The sequence below is a fragment of the Chelonia mydas genome, chromosome 14 (genome assembly GCF_015237465.2).
Source record: "Chelonia mydas isolate rCheMyd1 chromosome 14, rCheMyd1.pri.v2, whole genome shotgun sequence".
NCBI classification, from domain to species: domain Eukaryota; kingdom Metazoa; phylum Chordata; order Testudines; family Cheloniidae; genus Chelonia; species Chelonia mydas.
The window spans coordinates 10,692,419-10,709,842 of NC_051254.2; the positions used below are offsets into that span (position 1 = coordinate 10,692,419).

The 17,424-nt window shown below is 41.8% G+C and overlaps 1 protein-coding gene across 3 annotated transcripts in view; it reads right to left on the reverse strand.

The window, feature by feature from the left end:
- Positions 1 to 6,316: 6,316 nt before the first annotated feature.
- Positions 6,317 to 17,424, reverse strand: part of HLF (HLF transcription factor, PAR bZIP family member) — a 44,767-nt gene continuing 33,659 nt past the window's right edge. Inside the window, exons 3-5 of one of the 3 annotated variants that reach the window (XM_037914109.2) lie at positions 15,350 to 15,570; positions 11,118 to 11,231; positions 10,702 to 10,836 (exon numbers count right to left, since the gene is read on the reverse strand). In XM_037914109.2, coding sequence (XP_037770037.1) covers positions 11,157 to 11,231; positions 15,350 to 15,570 — 296 coding nt within the window. In that variant the 3' untranslated portion in view covers positions 10,702 to 10,836; positions 11,118 to 11,156. Of the gene's footprint in view, positions 10,840 to 11,117; positions 11,232 to 15,349; positions 15,571 to 17,424 lie in introns of all 3 variants that reach the window. The other 2 variants (XM_007055123.4, XM_027817500.3) reach the window with 2 other exon arrangements.

Below are 17,424 nucleotides of genomic sequence, written 5' to 3' on the forward strand. Positions count from 1 at the left end.
CTTACAATTACACATTGAACAGCTTTAAAGGGACCAGTGGCTGCTGAGCAAACTTGTGACCACTGTGTACCCAAAACAAGTATTGCTTGCAGGCAAATCTCAGTGCAGATTATTCTTCTTAGCAGATAGTGCTACAAATGTTTTATTGTACTCTGTGTGCATGTAACACTACCCTATTTAGTTTGAGGCAGGGAAGGTAGGTTGGTGGCTGATACTTCCAAAGATGCCCCAGGGGCTGAGTGGTCTGCAGGAACCAGAAGAGAGTCCAGAACCTCTTGATCTGAAGCATAAATAAAACTCTAGTCACGGTGTAGCCACTAGAGGGAGACAAAGAGCTATACAGAATTAATGTGGGTTACGTGCAGGATACTGAGCTAATGGCAAAGCTGCTAACAACTCAGGAGTTTGCAAATCAGATTATACACTGCAATGTAATATTTTACCAATACAAGAGGGGTTGATAGGAAAGTATACATAAGTCTGCAATGTGATGTGACAGCAAAAATAGACAATGCAATTTGGGGAGAGACTTCTGGGCCAGGAGAGACTGGGAGCTGAAGGTGAAACGTTGATGGATTCCCCCTCCTCTTCCTTCCACTTTGTCCAAGTTCCCCCGGATGGGGCACCTCATTGCACATCCGGGTCTCTCCAACACGGACCCTGCACAGGACGTGCTGCAAAGGCAGATCAAGTACGGCACAGAGCAGCACAAATTGTTATAATATACCTGTTTCTGATAGAGCCCAAACTCTCCAAAGCAGGAACTTACAATCCCTGCCCAAAGGGATCACAGTCAAAAGACAGACCGAGGGTAAGGGAACGACATACAACATATAGACATATGTATATATATTCCCACGTGCTTAAGGGGAACATCCACCCACAGATATCCACACGAGCAGGAAAATGGGCAGTTAAGGTAAGAGGGCACGTGAACTATGCTCTGCCCACTACATCACTTTTCCCATGTGCAGTCACAGACACTGCCCTCTGTCAGCAAGTCCCATACCTATCCAGCACGTACAGTAACACGACGACACACACACGCTGCAGTCCTCACAAGCACACTCTAATGCTAACCCTTAACTCCAACCTCATGGGAAAACAACATCAGCCCATTCCCCAGTCTGCAGACATCTAACAGACAGGCATATTACTAGTGCTAATGGTGGAGGTCAGGTTCAGCCCATCCGTCTCCATGCTCTACCCACCTCCCCTGCGGATGGCACCCATTGACCCATGCAATTCTAGATCCACGGTCTACGTAGCCCACAAGACATAAGCTATTTCTTACTTCCCTGTGCTGGCATGTAGTCCACTGTCCAAGTCACGATCTAGCCCTATGTCACCATTTTAAAAGTCTGTGCTTCCAAATGAATTTTTAATCCCTTTCCACTTTCATTTTAAATCAACCCCTCTTTGATTTTATTTGCAGCTGCAGTGGCTCAAGAATTATAGCTTTTCTCGTCCTTGATCACTGCTCCATTTAGCTGGAAATGAGGTAGCAGCGTCTGTTGTTGATATGATGTTGCTGGGATTTTTTTTTTTTTGCATGCAGGAAAGAGATGTCTTAATGCCCATTAGATGAAACCTGTAAAAACATTTGATGCTGTAAGGCACCAACCATACCGTATCTCTCAGTTAATCAGCAAGGAGGCAGGCTGCAAAGGGATGACTTTCTCTAGCTTGCAGGCAGAAGAGGAACAGTAACAGTTATGGGCTAGAAAAGAACACCCCAGTTGCAGAAGCGTAGACAGGTGCTGTACATTCAGAATTAGTTGCACATCAAAAGCGAAGGGCTAACTGTTTTAGGCGTGGTGGAAACCTCTCTTGGACTTAATCTAGTACGAAGCATTTACCTTTTCCGTAGTGCTTCTGTGATGACAGTATTTTGACTGCCAATTGATTTCCTATCATGCACAGACAGTCAATTTGAAACCCAGGGAACCCAATGCTAATTTCACAAAGAATGAGTAATCTCCATTGAAACTACAAAGTCTAAACAGGCTTTCAGTTTGCAACCAGAAAGGGAGGTCCCTTCTGCAAATCAAATGGCCCATGCTGTAACAATTAGCCTCACCCAGTGCACACTAGATGCAAAGTTCCCTCTTAAATGACAAAGCTCAAACAAATTAAGACACATGTTGACTTAAATTGCCATATATTCTCTAAAGCTACAGCTACAGTGGTATATTGGAAGCATGGTAAATTGTTAAGCTAGTATATCTGCTCAAGGACATTATTTGAGCAAGCAAGAGTGTGAACAGATACATGGATGTCAAGGACATGCTGGTTTTTTTAGACAGCAAGCAAGTCTTTGAAAGGCAAAGACGTTTGATTGGGGGGTTGGGGGAGTGAAATTACTGAATGCTAACTGTGTTTCTCTCACCAGCATAAGCTGGTCCAATAAAAGATATTCCCTTGCCCATCTTGTCTTCCTAAGTGCCTTTCGATGTTTGCTGCAGGTAAAACAGTTATTGAAAGAAAAGACTATTTTCTAGTACGTGATGAAATTGAATGAGAGAGCCGGGCATCCAATGCTGGCTTTTCCACCTGTTGCCAATCCATTGTTCCCCAACATTCACAGCTGGAGGCCAGGACACCCGAGTCTAGATCCAGCCCTGCCACTGACTCAGTAATGCCCTGATCCCGTGTCCAGTGGATGTCAATGGAAAAGCTTCCATTGACTTTTATAAGTGTTGGCTGAAACCTTGGATGTGTCATTTAACCACTCTGTGCCTCAGTTTTTCCATCTATAAAATGGGCATAATACCTGCCTCATTGACGTGCTGCAATTTAATAAATTAGAAGGCCCAACCCTTATTCATAAGCGTAGTGCACATGTGAAGAGTCCCACTGCCCTCATTGGGCCATCCTAGATGTGGCCCGTTTGCATGAGTTGGAGTTGCTGGATGCCGTTTTTATGAAGCACTTTGAGCTGCTATGATACTAGGTGCTGAATGACTGTTAGAAAGGCAAAGGCTGGGCCAACCTTTAACAAAGATTATACAGTTTACAGCCATGTGTAACCCCTGGGAAAACATGCTCATTATAATTCTCAAATCCCCTGACACACCATGGAGCCGGTTCTGCCACCCAGAGGCATCGCGACGAGCCGGCTGGGCTCTGAGTAGGTGCAGAATAAGGTACTGCTCAATGGGAGTTTAGGATGTGGCCTCTGACCCAGGTATAGCAGACCCTGTGGCAGTAGTTTACAGCCTGTGGTACACAGACACCTGGGGGTCCGCAGACCATGTCTAAGATTTCCAAAGGGGTCCATGCTGCCATTTGAAATTTGTTTGGGGGAGGCGGAGTTCCACAAAAAAAAAAAAAAAAAAAAAAAAAGGTTGAAACCACAGTTCTAGGGTCGGGGGAGGGGGTGAGGGGGCGTGGAGAATATCCTGGGGTGGGATGTGTAGCGGGGCCTGGGCCAGCCCCCAGGAGAGGAAAGGGGACGGAGGTCCACCCAGCCCTTCTCTGCTCCCAGCTCGGCTCCAGCCAGGCTTGGGCTCCCCCCGGGGCCCACACTGGTCCCATTCCCTGCTCCTGGCTGTGGCTCAGGCCCCATCCCCGCTTTCAGCCTCCGCCGGCCGCAGCTCCGCTCCCGGCCTGGGGGAGGGCATGGACACAGTCTATTACTGGTGGGGGTGTGGGGGGTTAATGAGAGGAAAAGTTTGGGGACCGCTGTTGTAGGGCAAGGTGACCTAATCCTCGAATGACCCCAAACTGAATGGCTCCACCGTCCTGATCACATGAGACTCCTGGCTCTCCCTCTGTGGTAGGCAGCAGAAATCGGAACAGTAACATGGTTCTAAAGCTGGGGATGACATTGGGGTTGTTCATATTTTAGTGGCGACGCAGCAAACCAGAAGCAGTTTCTATTAGTGGCTCTGTCATCCATGGTATGGCTAGCAGTGAGCAGTGGATGATGTAAACTCAGACAGACACCCTGGCATTTAAGGTTATGTCATACACCACTTCTGAGTCATAATAATGCAAGAGTGTTTCCACACCCTAAATCAGTGGCTTTGATTTCCCCTGTTATATAACTCCATGTGCCTGATAAAAATAATCTTTTTAGCTGTCCGGAAGAAGTGTCTCACTTTATATCAATAATGCTTTATGTCTCCGTATTACTGTTACTTATAGTGTGGTAAGACCCAGAGGTCTCATACAGGTCTCGGCTGCACGGTGCTCGGCCCTGTACAAACGTGTAGTAGCTGACAGTCACTGCCCCAGTGAGCACACTTTTAAAAATTATTTAGGAATATTATTAGTCTTTTGCGTGCCAATCTCAGTAAGATTCTATAGCCTACTCTGTCCTCTCCAAATCTAGCCTAGCTATACATTTGTGGTGTGGGGGGAGGGGAAACCAAATTCGCTCTCATTGACCTAAGAGTGAATTGCAAAACACATGAGAGTAGTCAGTACACTGTATGCCCGAGGTACAGCTGGCTGGAAACAGATTTGCTGCAAATTTTCAAGCTTTCACAAATTGTTCTTGGTCTGCATGGGGCTGAAACTGAGACCTTTTGACATTTTTCAAGGAGAAGCAAGAGACAGAAACCTTGTAGCCAAGAGTTTCCTGGTTAGGCTACTCACTTGGAATGCGGGCGACCAGGTTCAATTTGCTGCTCTGCGTCAAGCAGGTCCCAGGTGAGTGCTGTAATCACCAGGCTATTAGCTATTCCACTTGCTCTCTTTCCTCCTTCTCCTTCCCCCACCCCAGATTCCATCCCGGACCTCAGAAACCTTCCCAAACAAAAGGTTTGTTGCACATGATGTGTTTCCATAAACATTTTTGGTTGCAACTAATTGGCACGGTTGGTCGAACAATTACCCACTCGCTCTAGTGCTGGGCTTGCTCAGGAAACATAGCTGTAGCTTATCACACGCTAATGGTCTCACGTCACCACCGTGCAACTGTGGACTCAAAGGTTATGAGGTAAGGGTTTTTCCCCTCCCCCAAAAAAGTGACTGATGACTTAGGGGCACAATTGTCAAACCACACTGCCTGCTGAAAATCAAGCCCTTTTACAGTTGCCAATTTGGAACTCCAAATCCTTAATATCTTTTCGAAATATTGGCTGATAATCTTTTCTTCCTGTGCATTTGCACAGACTTGAAGGGCCTCGTGGGATCTTCACCTGTAATTTTACCCCAGCATGATGCTGACGGTGTCAGTGGAGATACTCAGCATTTACACCAGCATGACAGCAGAATGTACAGCAGGGTGAAAGCAATGCATTTAAACTAGTCTGAAAACCAGTGCAGGTCCCATGTATCTACTGCCAGCTAAAGCGAACCAGCGCTGATGTGACTATGCCATGTTGCCAATAGACAGTAGGTTGCATATCAAGCCCTCTCTTTTGTAAAGGATCAGCACATGGGTGTGTTAAGTTCTGACCCTAAACTTCGTGTCTGTTGCTCAATCCGTAAGTTACTGGTCATCTGAGAAGCTGTCTCCTTAGGCCCCTAGGCCTGCAAGTCTGGGTAATTTGGTCACTATTTAAAGAAAGAGCAGAGATACTAAGGTAAGGAAGGTTTCAGAGTAGCAGCCATGTTAGTCTGTATCCGCAAAAAGAAAAGGAGGACTTGTGGCACCTTAGAGACTGACCAATTTATTTGAGCATAAGCTTTCGTGAGCTACAGCTCACTTCTTCCCACTTTATGCATCCGATGAAGTGAGCTGTAGCTCACGAAAGCTTATGCTCAAATAAATTGGTTAGTCTCTAAGGTGCCCCAAGTCCTCCTTTTCTTTTTAAGGTAAGGAAGAAAACTAGGTTCCCTTAGCTTTTTCTCAGTCTGTCATGGCAAGCGGGACATTTTTTTTATTTGTTGGTTGTAGTACTGCTAGAAGAGTGGAAAGTATAAAGAGTTTGCAGTCTACCACGGCTGCTTGTTTTTCCCCGGGGGCAGCAGGAAGCGGGTGTTAGGAGCCCTACTGAGGAATGCAAAGAGCTTAGGATGTGTATCTACTTCTTTAAAGCGCTCAAGAACTGATAGCTTTATTTAAGTAACTTTCAGTCCCCTGTAAAATTTGGGTGTTTAGAAAGTAGCTTCATGAGCAAAGGTAGTCTGGCATTACATGGCTGCAGTGGCAAGTGTTTTAAGGACAGGGGGCGTATTTTCACATGTGATTTAATTGGGGTATGGACCTGAGACTAACTGAAGAGGGACCCTCAAAGATGTGCCATATTATGGGTTGTTTCTCCAGGACCAATGATAACTAATAATAAACCTTCAGGTGTATGGGCTGAAAAAAAGACCATCCCACTCTCTGACACACTAAAGCAAATATACAGTTGAGAGCAGAAAAATTTAAAAGTTTATTAAACATTAAGAACAACAGACAAAAAAATTTGGGCTGAACAGCATACAGGATGCAATCCAATGCATGACATACATTTAATTTGATCTTATATGTTAAACTTGTATTTAAACAGATGCTGTCTTGTGGTGTTGCCCAAAATACAATGGTTGATCACTTGTAATTTTTAAATATTTTTTTCCAAGTTTTAAAAAACAAAAAATAAACCACACTTCTCTCGCCAATAAACCACACACAGAAATCATTTTTAGAGTGACATTAATGACTGACAAACCCACAAAGGCAAGATGATAATTCAATCCTCATCCCATTTTGCAGAGTCTTCGATTCAGTGCCTGTGATGTTATGTAGCATATTGACACTGCAATAGATAGGCACAGCAGAATGAGTTAAGTGTGAAATGTGAATGTTTTCCTTTAGCTCTGAATTCCTTGCTTTTGTGGATTTAAGTCAGCACTTTCATTCCATGATGCTGGTTATTTTAGTGCCAACAGCATCAGAAGACCCCCCCTAATTCCTAAGGCAATAAAACCTATATGACTAGAATTGAAATCGAAAATGATTTATTTTTTAAACAGTGGGTTTTTTTTTAAAAAAAGTTGAAATAATTGATTTAAGGGCTAGCATAATGCAAACATTTCGCCAATGCTTATTGTTTACTTATTAGATTTCAGTGGATTATCGTGCAAATACATTGTCAGATCCTTTTTAAATGCCATATAATTTGACAGACCTAAGAACTCCTTTAGAGACAATAAGGCTCATCAGAATCTTGAGTATCCCTGATACAGTGCCCTTATAAGCTGAATACAAGGTAAAAAAAATGTTTTAAAAATTGTTATTCTTTTGGGAAAGTGTCCTAGGCTGAGAATTTATATTTCAAGGTTTATCCCAGATGGTTTTTTTTTCTTAAACAGTGAGGTACCCAAATCCCGCTGTAAGAGTGGAGTCCCTGACGCCTTTAGGTGCCTCAGACAATCCTAGCCTAAATGCCCTAGTTATAAACCCCTAAAAATGATGGTGTCAATGGTGGTTTTTATGGAAATGTTGACACAACTCTAGATAGCAGCGCTCCTGGGCGTTACTTTATTATTATTATTAGCTACTGGACTTCCACAGCCCTTCCTGATTATTCTGAGTCTCTCCAAGTCAAACATGGTTTCGTTTTGTTGTGCAGGATGCATTTGTCAAATGTTCATACCATGAAAACAGTATGCATGACCTATAGATATAAGGCACCTGAACTGACTCAGAAATGTTTGTGATGGTGGATGAGGTAGCTGCGAGAAACCTCTGCTGGCACACGGTGGAGAGCCTACCTTGTTCCTCCTCCCCAACCCACCCCCAATAAATAAGTCTGAGACAGCCACCCTACAAAAACAAGTATGTCTACCCACCCCTTTGCCCCACTAAAAAAATGACAAAAGTGGTCATTTATAAATTTTCTCAGCTGCCTGTGTATGTTTGGATGAACGATTGTGACAACAATGCAAACTACCAATAATTCCTAGCTGATTTCACAACCACCATTTCTGTTCTTTCAGACTTCAGTTGCACTATGTCACAAAAGATGGCACGCCAGCAGTGTTGCAAATTTGCCACTTTGCTGCTGTGTGCCCACGTTACTGGCATCTTCTGGAACCCTGCCACTACCAAAAAAAAACTTTTTTTTTTTTTTTTAAATCAGTTTGTTTTCTGGTCAGTGGCTATATTAACTTGTATCCAACACTTTCAGGCCAAATACATATTCCTCACAGCCCATCTGGTTTAGACTGGCCAATAATTGACTTTCTATGCTCTGACCCTTCCTGAAGCTCACAGACATGCAATCCACAGAATTAATGATTCACAGGAAACTACTGAGTATTAACAAAAAGAAAAGGAGTACTTGTGGCACCTTAGAGACTCACCAATTTATCTGAGCATGAGCTTTCGTGAGCTACAGCTCACTTCATCGGATGCATACTGTGGAAGCTGCAGAAGACATTATATACACACAGAGGTCTCTGTGTGTGTATAATGTCTTCTGCAGCTTCCACAGTATGCATCCGATGAAGTGAGCTGTAGCTCACGAAAGCTCATGCTCAGATAAATTGGTGAGTCTCTAAGGTGCCACAAGTACTCCTTTTCTTTTTGCGAATACAGACTAACACGGCTATTACTCTGAAAACTGAGTATTAAGGGACCCTGTGGATTTTGAGGGGAAAAAAATGGAAAAATCTCATTGATGAAAAGATGTGTTTGATGTAGAATAAATGTTTAGTCCTTTGTAACAACTTCCTTAAGCAAAAATATGATTTACTGGAATGAATAACCTTTTTATTTAAAAAAAAACAAACAAAAAAAAGTGACAAAACCTTAGAAAACTGTGAGAGCCAGATATGGAACACCGTATTTTACTCACATGTAAATAAATGTATGCAATACATATACGTGTATAAATGGCCAAGGCTATTTATTAAGAATTTCAGATGGAAACAAATTCTAGCAGCAGCGGATTTGAAATGAGCGTGAGATTTTTTTTGTAGTCTACATTATTTTTCTGCCTCTACAAAATATTGCATTGTCTAATACATATTTGACTAAACTCCATGTTGTGCTTTGTCTGTGTCAAACAGATTCTTTATATGTTTCTGATGGAAAATTATAAAGCCTCTTAATATTTTAGTAATATGAAGCACCCTGTCAAGCCACATTACCTTCAGAAAATTTTAATTTAAAGCACAACACATGTTGATGTGTCAGCGGTAGGTTTAAAATATTAAAGATCTCAAAAAACCTAAAGCACTTCCTCTCTGTACAATATTGGTGAATATATATCTTTGCTATATATTTTAAACATGGAATAACTTTTTCTTTTTCTTTGCTATATATAATATGTCTTTCAAAATACACTGTCAGTATTTGTATTTGAAAAATACTGTACAAAACACCCCATACTATAATTATTCTGTATAAACTTTATACATTTTATAATATCTATTCTTTTGGTCTATAGTAAACATATAAATTGATTGGATTAACCACAGTATATGACAACACCATTGCCTTCTGAAATTCACCAGTGTTTCTTACATTTGTTTTCAGAAGTCCACTTTGAACAGAACATATGTTCAAAAGCAGATAGAGAGAAAACAGAATAAAGTTCAGATCAGTTCAAGACATGCTCAAAATAACATCACTAGGAAAAGTGGGATTTGCAAAACAGTGACTCTTGTAACTGAATAAAAATTATTTGAAAACAGCAAGATATAATCCTCAGAAAATATATTACAAAAAGTGGAAAAATGAATAGTTAATTAAATCACAAAATGGGACGCCGAGCAATGCAAAATTAAATGAAAACTAAAACAAAAACTCCTCTAATTTCAACATCAAATCTGATACTTTTAAATTTTGTTCTTGTATCAACTAATTGTCCTCTCTCTTTCATACACACATTCTGTTCCAGGGATGCTTTCAGCATGCTTATATCAATAGGTCTTTTATTTATGAGACATTATTAGGTAGGGAAGTCATCCTACGTCCACTAGGAACACCCAGGCAGCATGCGCTAGTGTACAATAGGATTATTGATTTAGGTACAGACAGTGCAAAATACACACTCTGTATTCTATTAATAGTACTCCTATCTATCTGGCGTTTGTGGAAATAAAAGGAAACTTAGTAGATATAGGTAAGTCATACTGGGATCTATACCGAGCAGAGCTAACTCAGTCTAACAGCACTTTAAATCTGAAGACAGCGATCACCAAAACTTAAAATACAACAAAAGCAATCTATAAATTAATATTTCTGTAGTGTTGTACTGAATTATTGTTTGTGCACTTCATTAGCATGTTAACTTTTCAGATTAGACAAAATTAAACAATAGCTTGTTACTCTTGAAAACTGAGATCTACCTTTTTTATTGTTATGGTTTATTTTTACTGGGATCTTTGCAAGTAAATGGTGAGGATGAAACTGTTTAGAACAACATAAAAATCCTAATCAGAAGCAGCATTGACAAAAAAAATAAAACGTAAAAGCTTACTATGGCAGTTCTTAATAGTCCAGGTAAAAATGTGTCACCCTTTGAAGAGGGTTTCATTAAAAAGGGAAGTGCTGAGATGTGCACACACACGCATACACAAATGAAAAATAATGTAAGTCAGTTTTGTTTCTGCTTCTGGTAAAGTGCTGATGACAGACAGGTTGGTTTGGGTGTGGTACTATCAAAAAGGAAACACATTGTCCAGCTATTAAAATGCCAACCCACAACAAGAAAGAAGGGGGCGGGGGATAGCCATTTACAGGGGCCCGTGCCGAGCTTCATACTTCGCCAGGACGTTCTTGCATTTGCCCAGCTCTTTCCGTAAGTCAGCCACCTCTTGGCGGAGGGCTGAGTTCTCTTTCTCCAGGAAAGAGGCGCGGATGGCAATCTGGTTTTCCTTCAGCCTCCGGGCGTCTCTCGATCGCTTGGCAGCCATATTGTTCTTTCTACGTCTTGCCCAGTATTTGTCATCCTGCTCATTAAGTACATAAAGAAAGAGACAAGATATTAGATTTCAGTAAACTAAGAACTCCTTAAGGCACAAGGTTTCACTGTTAACCACACTACAGTTTCTCAGCTCCGAAGTGACTTTAACTTTGATATTTCACTGGCCGTTGCTGCTTTCATTTGCACATCCCACTGAACAGTGGCAATATCAGTAATTCTTGGGGCAAATACTAAATCTATGTGTAATAGTCTCTCAAATGGGCATACATGCCTGACTATTTAGCTAAGTGTCTGCACGAAGCTCACCATCATGGTATCTTGGTTCTGAAGACGTCCAAAGAATAATTAACAAGCAGCTGGAGCCTCGCTGGCAGCAGGATACCACTCATCCTGATTACCCCAGTGAGGAGCACAAACAATCTGAAATGGGGATGGTGTATAGGAGTCATTGTCAAGTCAAGGGATTAAGGGCCCCAACTCACTTCCACTGAAGCAACTGGGGATTCCACTGGAGCTGAAACAGACCCCCTAAGGGACAAAACCTGATCCAATGAATGCAAAGACCAAATCTCCATTGACTTCAATGGAGGAAGATCAGGTCCTAAAGCATATATAAATGTGTGAAGCACATGTCCTGGCCTGGAATGCCCCATCATGGCTGGGCGTGCTCTCCGCTGTGCTGATTGGCTGCCTGAGCCACAGTCTCTTCTACTCAGCCTCACTTCACTTGCTCTCCACCCTTCCCTCCCTACCCCTATCCACCTTGCCACTTCTCCCTTCCTTTGCCTTTTGTTTAGCTTATTACCCCCCTCCTTTAAAAAAAAAAAAAAAAAAAAGAAGTCCTGGAAACTTGGCACTCACATGCGGTTTGCCATCAAATTGCGGTTTGCTCTGCTGGTATGGTGCATCTCCTTCCCCTACCATTTGTCTACCTTGTCTATTCAGACTGTAAGCTCTATAGGGCAGTGACTATCTTTTACTCTGTATATACAGTGCCGAACACAATGAGGCCCGGTTATCCCTCACTGGCTTCTAAGGCACTATTAAAATACAAGTAATAATAATAGGCCCCTGGAACAGATGTCCTTGGAGATGCCTCTGTGCTGGGTTTGAGATGGGGGGCTGGGGGTGGGGGGGAATAGGGGTGGACTGCTTTTGCCTCACAGCTGCACATACGCTTTCAGTCAAGTGCCTATGCGGCATGCCCGCTGAGGTTTGTCCCAAAGTGCCTCAGTATGTTTCCTAGGTTAAGACGTACGAAAAGTATTAGTCATAAAACTCGTGTTGCCTTCCGGAGTTCAGCCTTGTTGGGCACCAAAGGAGACAAATGACCCATTCATTGTACCTGATTTTGCCCCTCACTTAAGAATTAAACAGACTTCAGTGAAATAAGCATTCGGTAGTTTCAGTGTTACTTTGATCTTCCCAAATTGGAAGCACACCTCTGGGTGACTGCCCACATGCTGACAGGGTGGTGCACGTTCCAAAAAGTGAACTTCATCCATCTGCAGCACAAGGCCTGTACACTAATTAAGCCCCACTCAGAATACCTCCTGGCACGAACAGTTTAGGTCAAAATTCTCCTCTCAGATTCATACAGCCCATCTCAGCTCCCATGTTCTGCCTCCCTTCTAAGGGTGGATTTCCCATTGCACACAAATTGGGAGCAGAATAGTGTATCAGTCCTGAGATTTACGCAGAGAGGAGAATTCTGTCCTTAGGCTACATTGAACTTTTCAGGTACCCCTTATGAAACATTTTCTCCCAAATGCCAATGGTTGGAAACAGAGAAGGCAAATATTTTAAACACTGCAACTGCCCTCAGCCATCAGTCAGCACACTAGGCCTGCTGTACTGCTGTTCTGTGCCTTGCATCACATTTACAATAGAGCGAAGCAAGAGGAAAACACTTCCCATTTTGCTTTGGTAACATTTTCTACCCCCATTACATTCAATTTGCACTGGTGCAAGTGACTATACCCAGTGCAGGGCAAGGGTGAGTTGGGCCCAGTGTATCAAAATCTCCGTTCACTTGTTCTTAGATGGGACCCCCCAAAAAGCCCCTTAAAAAAAAAAGCAAAAAGCCATGACCCTAAATCTTGGTTTACAATTTCCCATCTCATTCCTCTCCACAAAAAATCAGCTTTAAGCAATTTATTATTGTGCCATCTAGACCTCATGCATCTTTATTTTAACAAACTGCAATGGCAAATCCCTTAATCCAGCCTGAGAGAGACCAGACTGGCATTTCGGAATCACATGCAATCCAGAGACAGTTGATTGGACAAATCTGTTTACCCTTCCCTTCCCATCCCAACAGCCAATCCTCACACCAGGACAGAGAGTGCTTGGGTCAAGCACTCAGTTAACAGCCAAGGGCAACCAAATGTGATTATCTTAGACGGGAACCAGGACCCTGAGTCCCCATTCAATCACACACTGAAAACACAAAGCCTCCATGCATGAAGGATACTACATTTTCAGTTGTTGATATGAAATACTCCAAGAGCATCCTGGCTGACAATTTTCTTTTCTTCCTCCATATACTGTAAATATAACCTGGCATATAACGATTCTTTGGAGAGAACACAATAATGATCGACACTCTGGGTCAAATTCCCACTTTCCTTACACCTGGTAACCCTTCTGATTTTGAGCACCTTTTACCTCAGCCCAAACATGAGTGATCTCAGGGGAGCTTTAACGGTGTCACCACAAGCAGAATCTGGCAGAGTAATCATACGCTATCAGTACATATGTACAAAGGAAGGCTGGGGATAATATGGAGGAAGACAGTAACAAATCATTTGGTTACCACTTGACATGTGATTTATTTATTTTTTTACCCTTTAACTATGATAACGCCTGCTCCTGACAACACTTTCCTGAGGGATAAAAATAGCAAATGTTGACAGACTTGTTCTCCACTGCCATCAGCCTACTGTAAACACATACCAGTTCTCTCTCTACATGATCCAAAGCCCACTGCAGTCATTGGAAAGATTCCCATTAACGTCAATTGGCTAAGGATCTGTCTCTTGGGAAACAGCGGCAGATCAATGCCATGCAATACTGCACGGCGCTATGTCCTTACAGAAGCTGCATTATACAAATAGCGTTTTCCATTATTTAAAAGACAATGTGCCCAGGTCTTCAGTAAAGCATGTCACCTGATCATGCTACTGGGGTCCCTTCTTTCTGGTAATGTGTTTGTGGCTCAGAGATGGGAGGAAGGTGGTGGTGTATGTTTTTTTTCCAAAGTTATCTTTCTCTACATAGAACTACATTTAAAATTCACACTTTTGAAACACTGACAATACGGTTCGTTAATGTGATTATTCTCACCACAGATACTCAATCAGGTTGCATTGCACCATTCCAATCACACACACGAGACCGTTTTCTGTTTTTAAGAGAGCTGTTGTCAAGTCCTTTTTAAAGTTAGTTTTTAATTTGCTCTGTGATAGTCTTAAACGCTTGAAAACGCTTTTTGCCCTGCTGATTTTGGCCTGTGACTTTTGGCAACCTTCACGAAAAAGAGATGAAATTATCATGCCTTGTCTGTGTGCTAGTGTCATCATCACACAGACAATAAGTACACAAATACTGTGTTAGTGTAGGTCCTACCTAAATAGCCAATTCTAAATAAAAAACCTCAAGCCCCTGAAGAGTATTATATATTTTAAACTATATATTTGTGTGTGTGTGTGTATAAAAATCTATATAGCAGCAACAGTGTCCTTAGGCACATTACAGACAACTTCAAGGAGGTCAAATTATGGGCCTGAACTATTTGATTTAGAATCATTGTACTACATTTTACTAGACTTTAGCCCCTTCCGCCTACATTTGTTTGTCCTTTGACTGTCATAGACAGAATTAAGGTAGCCTCAAGACTGGTGCACAGCAGAGAGAGCTTCACTCATCATTTATCAGCCACAGCTGCTCAGTATTGATTCATTTTGGGTGAATTTCATCCAGGGGCAGGTAGCTTTATGCCCCACTTAAGGCATTAGTGGGGAATATGTTGTGCCTCTGTCCTGGGATCAATTCCCCCTTATGGGAATAAAGAATAAAGGAGATCCTAATTGAGATCAGGGACCTCACTGGACTAGACACTGTACGGACTTATAGTAAGAGATGGTTTGTGCCTCAAAGCATTTACAATCTCAGTAGACAAGACAGACAGAGGGAGGGAGAAAGGAAATATCATTAGCTCATTTTATACATGGGAAAATGAGGCTTGGAGAGTGAAAGTGACTTGTCCAAGGCCACATAGGAAGTTTCTGGCAGATCTGGGGAAAGGTATCCTGATCTCCTAAATTTCAGCCTGGGCCGTAACCATAAAGACATCCTTCCCCTCAGACCTGATCGGATCCCAATTTCACACCAATTTTTTCATTTGCATATTTCCACTGGCTTCAGAGGAGTCATTCCTGATTTACTTCAGTGTATGAGAATAGATTTAGACTCCAAATCTTGAGAAAATAGCTTCTACATTTTGTTTCCTAACCGCCTGGTCACCAGTTCCAATTTACCTTCAGATCTTCCGGAATGAAGACTTTACGGGCTTTCTTAATCATCGGCTGTGGTTTGAGCTCTTCCTCAGAGAACTTGCGTTTACGAGGGTCGAACATCTCCTGGCCAGGAATGCTGGAGAGAGCAAGATCTGCAGGGTCAGGTTCATAACCCACGGGAACTTGGATTGTCTCAGGGTCAATGGGACTTGGAGTGTTACGATTTGTTGGCAAGATCTGACCTATAGCAATAGAAGACGGGTTCAAGATGTGTTATAAAATAAAAAGCAAATAGGCTCTTTGCATTTGGATTTTAGAGGGTCTCAAAATACATTTACAAGCAATAATTCATTAAGCATCCAAACACACCTGAGAGGAACTCTGTCTATTAAGCATAAGAATATCCATTTTATACAGTGTTTATTGACACAGAGAGGCATCTCAAGTTGGGGACATAAAATGTCTGGACATTGAACATGTTGGCCTATATTACTTAGCCAAGGTCATCGAATTAGGAATAGAACCATAGGCTCTGACTCCCAGTCCCGTGCCCTATGCACTTGACTAAACAGTCTTCCCCTCTCTTCTCATAAACACACTTGTTTACATGGAATCAAATCAGCATATCATGTTTCCAGCAGCACATACAATGGCTGGTGTAAAAGCTATTGAGCTTTGTTAAAATATCTCATCCATGAGCGTGAAATATGGCTGTACAAATTCTACTTCCATCATGAAATTCTATTAGTGATATTCTGAAAGGCACTGCAAGTAACTAGAACTATGGCGACCACTTAAAAATAACCTGCAAAGAGGAAAGAACCTGGGTATATGCCCTTTTTACTGTTTTATAATGTATGAAAAGTGCCTGTACCCAAAAGAGGTTTTAACTTGTTTTTATCTTAGTAATAGTGACTCTCATCTTCCCTGTTTTTGATGGCTTCTGTGAGAACCAGATAACTGCTTCTTTGCAGAGGTGGGGGGAATGCCTGAATCTTTAACAGAAAGAGGGTTTTCCTTCCAAGTGTTTTTATGGCGTTTAATAGGTATAAAAAACATAGAGTTTTAAACAATCTGACTGAGAAACCTTTTCCCATTTCCACTGCTCAGGTTTCATTCTCTTCAGTCCTATTTACATTAGGGAAATTTGCAGCAGTGTAGCCACACCAATGGAACTATACAGGTGTAAACTGCTAATGTGATGCATTTTCATAGAATTATAGGACTGGAAGGGACGTCGAGAGGTCATCTATCCAGTCCCCTGCACTCGTGGCAGGACTACGTATTATCTAGACCATACCTGACAGCTGTTTGTCTAACCTGTTCTTAAAAATCTACAATGATTGAGATTCCACAACCTCCCTAGGCAATTTATTCCAGTGCTTAACTACCCTGACAGTTAGGAATTTTTTCCTAATGTCCAACCTAAACCGCCCTTGCTGCAATTTAAACCCATTGCTTCTTGTCCTATCTTCACAGGTTAACGAGAACAATTTTTCTCCCTCCTCCTTGTAACAACCTTTTATGTACTTGAAAGCTGTTATATCCCCTCTCAGTTTTCTCTTCTCCAGATTAAACAAACACAATTTTTCAATCTTCCCTTATAGGTCATGTTTCCTAGACCTTTAATCATTTTTGTTGCTCTTCTCTGGACTTTCTCCAATTTGTCCACATCTTTTACTAATATGAAAACTATTACACATGCAAAAAGAAATGTTATGGACTTCCGTTCATCCTGGGCCAATCTTGCAGTCACCATCTGGGCAGTATTCCTGTTGAAATCTATTTTAGTAACATAAGCCAATGTTTCCAAAAATATTTAGGTGCTTAAGGGTAAGATTTTTCACAAGCATCTCAGTGACTTAGGAATGCAAGTCGTATTGACTTCAGGCTTAGAGGCCTAACTTGAGGGGCGTCTATTTTTGAAAATGTTGGCCAGCATTATTACACTTACTATGTCAGTAAGGTCATTACGACTTTAGAGATAGATGGCTTTCATAATAACTTTACTAACATACTGTTACTTTTCATAACATCTTCATATTTCTATCCACAACTGTAATATTTACTGTGCAAATTAAATACCTAAAATCATC